Source organism: Cervus elaphus, chromosome 29 (assembly GCF_910594005.1).
Source record: "Cervus elaphus chromosome 29, mCerEla1.1, whole genome shotgun sequence".
Lineage (NCBI taxonomy): Eukaryota > Metazoa > Chordata > Mammalia > Artiodactyla > Cervidae > Cervus > Cervus elaphus.
Genome location: NC_057843.1, coordinates 7,927,223 through 7,935,653, shown reverse-complemented (window position 1 = coordinate 7,935,653; position 8,431 = coordinate 7,927,223). Strand labels below are relative to the sequence as shown.

Below are 8,431 nucleotides of genomic sequence, written 5' to 3'. Positions count from 1 at the left end.
GAACATAAAGTACACAACACCCTGTTAAATGTGAAAAATTAGTTAGATTTAGAAATTTCTAATTGTATAATAGAATGGAGTATTAACTACTTAACAATAGTATAGAGGTTGAAGAAAAATTATGAAAAATTACTATAACTACTCTCATTTGTTAATAAATACACATCATTAAAAGAGATAGCAATTGTGACATCAAACATATAAAGAGTGGCTCTATAGGCAAATGAAGATAATTTGTTATCATCATAGGATGGACAGTTTCAACTATGAGATATTTTCAGTAATCCTCAGGGTAATTACAAAGCAAAAATCTGGAGTATAGTCTAGAAACAGAAAAAAGAAATAGAGCATACCACTGTGGAAAGTTATCAATTTATAAAGATAGGCAGAAACAGAGGAAAAAAGAAACTGGAAATATAAAACATGGAAAACCTTTACATATCAATAAGCACTCTAATAGATGAAAGTATTCTCAAGAAAGTGTTAGGAAATGAACTGAGGAACACAGCAAAGTGTTCATACACCGTGACCAATTGGCATTTTTTGCTGGATGCAAAGATGTTTCTATGTACACAAATCAATATATGGGACACATTAATAGAATGAACAAAAAACCACATGGTCATCTCAACAGATGCATAAAACCATTTGATAAAATACAATGTCCTTTCATGATAAAGATCCTACACAGAATAGTTATAGAAGAAACACACCTCACATAGTAAATGTCTTATATGACAACCCCACAACCACCATTATTCTCAGTTGTTCAAAATTGAAATCTTTTTGTCAAGATCAAGAAGATGAGAATGTCTCCTCTTAGCATTCTTATTTAATATGGTACTGGAAGTTTTAGCCTGGGCAGGTAGTCATGATAAAGAAATAAAAGGCATGTGAATGAAAAGAAGATTGTAAATTTGTCTTTATTTGCACATGACATAATTTTGTGTGTGTATATATGTGTTGAAGAAGGCAATAGCAACCCACTCCGGTACTCTTGCCTGGAAAATCCCATGGACAGAGGAGCCTGGTAGGCTGCAGTACATGGGGTCGCCAAGGATCATACACAACTGAGCGACTTCACTTTCACGCATTGGAGAAGGAAATGGCAACCCACTCCAGTATTCTTGCCTGGAGAATCCCAGGGACGGTGGAGCCGGGCGGGCTGCCATCCATGGGGTCGCACAGAGTCGGACACAACTGGAAGTGACTTAGAAGCAGCAGCAGCATGTATGTGTGCACTAAGTTGCTTTAGAGTCTGACTCTTTGTGACTCTATGGACTGTAGCCGGCCAGGCCCCTCTGTCCATGGATTCTTCAGGCAAGAATATTGGAGTGGTTGCCATACCCTCCCAGAGGATCTTCCCAACCCAAGGATCAAACCCGTGTCTCTTATGTCTCCTGCAGAGGCAGGTGGGTTCTTTACTGCTAGCACCACCTGGGTAGCCCAAAGCTAGAGGTAGTGACAGAATTCCAGCTGAGTTATTTAAAATCATAAAAGAGGATGCTGTTAAAGTGCTGCACTCAATATGTCAGCAAATTAGAAAAACTCAGCAGTGGCCACAGAACAGGAAAAGGTCAGTTTTCATTCCAGTCTTAAAGAAGGGCAATGCCAAAGAATGGTCAAACTACTGTACAGTTGCACTCATTTCACATCCTAGGCAAGGTAATGCTCAAAACCCTTCAAGCTAGGCTTCAGCAGTACGTGAACCAAGAACTTCCAGATATACAAGCTGGGTTTCCAAGAGGCAGAGGAACCAGTGATCAAATTGCCAACATTTGTAGAATCATAGATAAAGCAAGGGAGTTCCAGAAACACAACTACTTTTACTTCATTGACTTCACCAAAGTCTTTGACTTTGTGGATCACAACAAACTGTGGAAAATGCTTAAAGAGATGAGAGAACCAGACCACCTTACCTGTCTCTTGAGAAACCTGTATTTGGGTCAAGAAGAAATAGTTAGAACTGGACATGGAACAATAGACTGTTCAAAATTTGGAAAGGAGTATGACAAGGCTGTGTATCGTCACCCTGCTTATTTAACTTTCATGCAGAGTACATCATGTGAAATGCCAGGCTGGATGAATCACAAGCTGGAATCAAGATTGTCAGGAGAGATATCAATAACCTCAGATATGCAAATGATACCACTCTAATGGCAGAAAGTGAAGAGGAACTAAAGAGCCTCTTGATGAGGAGAGTGAAAAAGCTTGCTTGAAGCTGAACATTAAAAAAAACTAAGATCATGGTATCCAGTCCCATCACCTCATGGCAAATAGAAGAGGAAAAAGTGAAAGTAGTGACAGATTTAATTTTCTTGGGCTCCAAAATCACTGCAGATGGTGACTTCAGCCATGAAATTAAAAGACGTTTGCTACTTGGAAGGAAAGCTATGACAAAACTAGACAGTATATTAAAAATCAGAGATACCATTTTGCTGACAAAGGTCCATATAATCAAAGCTTTGGTTTTCCCAGTAGTCATGTATGGATGTGAGAGTTGGATCATAAAAAAGACGAAGCATGGAAGAATTGATGCTTTTGAATAGTGGTGCTGGAGAAGATTGTTGAGAGTCCCTTGGACTGCAAGGAGATCAAACTGATCAGTTCTAAAGGAAATAAACCCTGAATATTCATGGGGAGAATAGATGCTGAAGCTGAAGCTCCAGTACTTTGGCCACCTGATGTGAAGGGTTGACTCATTGGAAAAGACCCTCATGCTGGGAAGGATTGAAAGCAGGAGGAGAAATGGGTGGCAGAGGATGAGATGGTTAGATAGCATCACTGATTTAATGGACCCAAATTTGAGTAAACCTCAGGGGATCGTGGAGGACAGAAGAGCCTGGCATGCTGCAGTTCATGGTGTCGCAGAGCTGGCCAGAACTTAGTGACTGAATAACAACAACAACCACTCATTCTGCTATCCATTCTTTATACAATTTAAAAAAAAATTCAATAATTGAATTATCCATGTCTGATTGCATAGTTTTTATATCTTCTTGTTCATTGTTAAAACAGGCACTGCTTACATCAATTATTTTTATTAATCCAGTTAACATTTTTACCACCAATATTTTGAATTCTTTACCTGATAAATTGTTGATTTCTGTTTCATTATTTTCAGTGGTTCCCTTTTTTTTTTTTCCAATTGAGAGTAGTTTCTCTGCCTTTTCACTTTGCTTAACTTTCTCTGCCTCTAATAATTTAGGTAAAACAGTTATCTTTTGAGGTTCTTACATGTGAGCTTCCACATATGGGCTGTGTGTGTCCAGTACCTTTGATGATAGTACAGACTTGATGTAGATACATGTCTTTCCTGGTTACTACAGCCTTGGCAGGTGGTGGGGCTGCATATGAAGGGGCTAGAGCCAGTGCCGTGTGTGTGGCAAGACTTCATCTCTGCCTAGTGGCCATCAACACCCTGACAGGGGTGGGGGTCTGATCCCAAGTTGCAGGAGCAGAAGCCCTGAGAGCCAGAATTGATCTGGCTCTGTTCCCATTAAGTGTGTGTTTCCCTCCCTCTGCATTGCCCCAGGACCTTTGCCTACAAGGAAGAGGGTGTTGAAGCAAGTAGGACCCATGAACAGATGGAGGTCCGTTGTATTGATTGTGTAAGCATCTGTGTCTCTGTTCAGATGCAGCCATGATTGCAAGTCCCCTTGGTCTCTCACAGCCAAGAACTGCAACCCTATATCTAACTCCGCCCCTTGCTCCAAAACTGTTGTGGAACTGCTCTGCGGGGTTGGCAGGCGTCTCTATGGACTCAGCATGAATAGGGAGGTTAGCTGTGGTGGAGACATGGGAAACAATGATTATTATTTAGAGGCCCCTCAATGTCTAACTTGTGAATCTAGCCCTGGCTAGTAACTAAGAGCACTGGGTACTTCTTCCTTCAGCAGATATCCTTTCACTGGACCAGACCTAATGGTTAAATCACATACAGTATCAGCAAGTACTCAGGGGAAAACATAGCTAGCAAGTGTCCAAATTCTCTGAAATTCTTTTTGATGCCTGAAGTTTTCGTTTATTTTACTCTAAGTTGTTGCTTCAGCTCTCCGATGTCCTTAAATGTGGTTCTTAAAATATAGTTGGCATTATCTAGGATTTTTCTAGAGGAGAGATGGTTGCTATGACTTACATATCCCAAAGAGAATGATAAGCATGTTCTTCATCCATTTTAGAAATAAAAGTTATGAAGTTTGAGTGGCACATATAATTTTCCTCTTTTTCTGATTTTAAAGTTATTCTAAGTTTAAATTATGTCCCCAAGATGGTAAGCACCGTAGTGTGAATATTTCAAATCTTCTGATGTCAGATTCCTTTCTGTGTTCCCTGTTATGCCACATACTGTATCACTCAGAGTTCAGTCACAAGAGAGGAATGCACACCACGGGGATAGCAATGAGTTATGAAGAAGAAGATGTAGCTGTTACTGCTCGGGCTGGCGCTTGAAGGGAAGAGGTATTATTAATAAACCTACATGTTTTGAATAGGTCCCATGGATCTAGGGCTCACTCTAGGACTCAGGTATTTGGAAACTCAAGGACCTGGGACTGAAAGCTGAGCAAGGTAAGATGCTTGGTGGCCATGCCGACATCTCTGAGGCTGAAAAGTAATGTCTACTAAGGAATTACTAATATACAAATATAATGTAATGTACAATTACATATAGATATGAAAACTCAGTGTATGTATGTTTGAGTATATAGTAATAAAACACAGACTGAAATTTACCTTCCTGTAAAGAAAGAGCTGTTAATGACACAACAGTGACGTGAACAGCAGTGAAAAATTCCCCAGGTCTCCAGTCTGTCCAGTCTCCCTCTAGTTCTGTTAGCAGAAATGAATAATAAGAGGACTAGCAAAGAAGAAATGAGATTCGTAGGTTCCCATTCACTGCGTGACAAAGCAGAGTACAAAGGGGAAGGATGTTTAGAATTAAGAGATAGCAAATTTAAAGTACACATACACACACACTGTGTGAGCTGTGCTTTTTCTCAGGAAACACACAGATAATTTTATGAAAAATTAACCATTAAATTGCTTAAAATAACAAAGTGTTCTGGGAATTAGCATATTTTTACTCATTGTTTAATTGGCGATATTTATGATCCAGAATAATGAAATATCTCAGGTTTTCTGTCTGTAATTGCTGACACATGCTGTAACATGTCTACTAAACTAAAAACAAAAAAGTGAGAAATATCCAAGATTTTGAAATTTTTTTTTTTTTTGAAATCACAAATCTAGGCTTTTCTTTCTAAGATGAAGTTGGAACTTTTCTGCTTTTTCCTCAGGTGAAATCAGAACATCTGGTACTTTTTCCTTAAGTATTGTCTCAACACATTTTCCTTCTTACTGAAGTTCAGCTGGAGAACTTTTCTCTTCTTGCCCAATTAATTCTTTTAGTCTCTCGAACAGCCAAATTAAAAAACAAAATAACATAAAAAACAAAGGAATCAAGCGAAAGAGCAGCAGGTACTGGTAGTCTGGCTCTCCACCTCTGCCTGGCGGAGGGCCACTGTCCACGCTGCCTCCAGCACCTCTGACCTTGCAGTGGGGAGGGTCCCACCCGGAGTTGCAGTGGCAGTGATGTCTGTTGTTGCAGACTCCATTCATACTGCACGTCTCAGGCGAACAACCACTTTGGAAAGTGGGCATAGACGTACACTTCCTTTCGATGCACATGTGATTTGCACCACACTCTGTACCATCTTTCACTTCACCAACATCAGGTATGGTCATCCCCAGATGGTAGTCTGTACCCCAGCAGCTGACTCCGTTTATTCGAGTCCAATGCACAGTAGAATGATCTCTCAGGAAGGGGATTTCTGTCACATTCTCACACTGAACCCTCCCACACAGAATATCTGGGATTCCACATTGTATATATGAACTGGCTGTCAGACCACAGTTACCAAAACGGTCACCTCGGGTATTCATTGCCATGTAGCAACTCACGTTTGCATTCTTGGCCTCTTTGCCAAAAATTTTCCTACACTGTTCATTGCGGTCATTGCATCTCTTTTCATAGCAGTAACCACCGCCTGTGCAGGAGGTCCCATCCTGCATGTACACATCTCCTGGACACTGATAGGATGTCCCATTGCACCACTCTGGAAGATCACATTCATTTTCTTCTTTCCTACACACGGAGCCTGATGGCATGAATGTGCAGTTCTCACAGCAAAGCCCAAAAGCACAAGTAGCCCCAACTCTCAGAGTGCAGTCTAACTGACAGCAGGGGTCTTTTGCACACATATATGTGGAACCACAGTCACACTCTTCTCCTTCTTCAACCACACTGTTCCCACAGCGTGTCTGCCTGAAGATATTCTCTGGATTTGGTGGAAGGTGCATGCACCTCACTTTTCCAACAACCCTCCAGTATGAAGCATAACTGCAGTTGCTAAATCGAGTTGCCACAGCTTTACTTGGAAACATTATGCATGATCTACCTCCACATTTACATGTTTTATCATCATGTCGCATACCCAAATTGTGACCAATTTCATGTGATACAATATATGCAAACTCTTGCAATTTGTCATTCAGAAAGCTATCAACCCCACAGTTATAAAGCTGATTACATACAGTTCCAACATAGGCTAAGCCAAGAAGGCGGCCATAATTCTCCTTTATGAAAATATGTGCAGTATCATGTGGTAAGCGGGTATTAAAACTTATTCTCTTCCATACGCAAAATTCGTTCAAGAGAGTACTTATGTTTGTTGTTGGAAGGAGGTTGTCTTTAGACCAGATTTCGATTCCAATCAAAGCCACATTAACATCCAGTGACTGTAAAAAATTATCTATTCCATTGACAACCATGCATACTTCAGACTGCACACTTGAGGTATTACTTTGGTGATGAAGATACCGACCATGGTCTACCAGCACTGCCAGTTCAAGGAAACGCCTGTGAGTCCACCAGCCAACATACCCACTTTGCTTCAAAGTATAATTAACACTCTCTTGAAGAAATTTCAGTTGTCGTGCTATTTCTTCATCTGTCAATCCACATCTCTTGGGTGGAAATTCTGTCTCATCTACCATCTTGTATAGCAGATGTTCAAATGAGGTAGAAAGACTTTTGGGCTTGATTTCATAAACAACATTATGTATCTGTAGTGTTCCTTGAAAGCCCCCCAAACATGTACTGAGGGCAACCAGGGACTCTGGATCCCCTTCCATGTAACCCTGATAGTAGCAGTCATTCTGTACAAAAGGCTGGTCCTCCGTTAGTGCATGCTGGTCTGTGTAGGTGAACACTGGTAGGTGTTTAGAGAACAAAATCTTGTTGACTTTCATGTGAAGAATGTGTCTCTGGCCTCCAAAACGCAGGCTGTAAGACAGCCATCCAGGAGGCTTCATGCCACTGCCAGTGTGTGTTATCTTCAAGGGTACCACCACTTCTGGAAGATCATGATGTAGGGAGTGCTCAATGCAGGATGATCCAGAAAGGAATAGAAACACCCCCACCCAGAGCAGCGGGAGACTGGTCCTCACATACACGAGGGTCTCACGCACAGCCATTTATGACATCATGTGCAGCCAGTGGTGAGAGCAGGCCACATCACTCTGAGCTGGTGGTGCACAGCACAAACCTTTGATCTGTTTTCTGTCAGAGTCACTATGCCAGAGCCATAGCACTAAAAAAAAACAAGAGCAGAGACAGATCTGGGAGTTATGAGCAAATTAAGACAGAGGGCGATGAGAAGGGCATGGGTTAAAATAACTAAACGTTTGGCTAAAGACATGGCTAATGATACTGCATTGCATTGCTGTCAAGTAAGGTGAGGCAGAGTGAGACTGTAGGTGTCCAAAGCGGTGGTGAGTGGCCTAGGGTGACACTTGTTGAACCTTGAGGAAGGACACATAGCGGTTCATTGTTCTGTTCTCTAAATATATGACACTGTGTGGACATGTCTACAGAAATAAGTAAGACAAAAAGGTCTTAATGGAAGGAGGATATATATCTTCTTTTCATTTATAAAAAAATAAAAGGAATTTTTATTATCCATATTGGACTGGGTATAATTATCACTTTATAGTGATTCTTTTCTATTTTCAATGATAAATTAGTCACATTACTTAGGACAGATTAAAAAAATACATATATCATTATTTTCTCTCATTCATGTAACTAATTATTACCTGTCCTACCTTCTGTTTTCCCTTTTTCTTCTCAGTTCAGTCACTCAGTCTTGTCCGACTCTTTGTGGCCCCATGGACTGCAGCACTCCAGGCCTCCCCATCCATCACCAACTCCCAGAGTTTACTCAAACTCATGTCCATTGAGTCGGTGATGCCATCCAACCTCTGTTGTCCCCTTCTCCTCCTGCCTTCAATCTTTCTCCTTCTGCCTCCTCCTTCCCCTTCTCCTCCTGCCTTCAATCTTTCCCAGCATCAAGGTCTTTTCAAATGAGTC

General features: G+C 41.0%; 1 protein-coding gene across 1 annotated transcript; it reads right to left on the bottom strand.

Moving 5' to 3' along the window:
- Positions 1–5,355: 5,355 nt before the first annotated feature.
- On the bottom strand, positions 5,356–7,545 carry LOC122685764 (disintegrin and metalloproteinase domain-containing protein 20-like). Its single transcript, XM_043890676.1, has one exon. It carries the CDS (start codon positions 7,534–7,536, stop codon positions 5,356–5,358), a length of 2,181 nt encoding a protein of 726 aa, XP_043746611.1. The 5' UTR covers positions 7,537–7,545.
- Positions 7,546–8,431: the final 886 nt, after the last annotated feature.

Coding starts and splice junctions, on each gene's coding strand:
- LOC122685764 (XM_043890676.1), bottom strand. CDS start 7,536: ATGGCTGTGCGTGAGACCCTCGTGTATGTGAGGACCAGTCTCCCGCTG.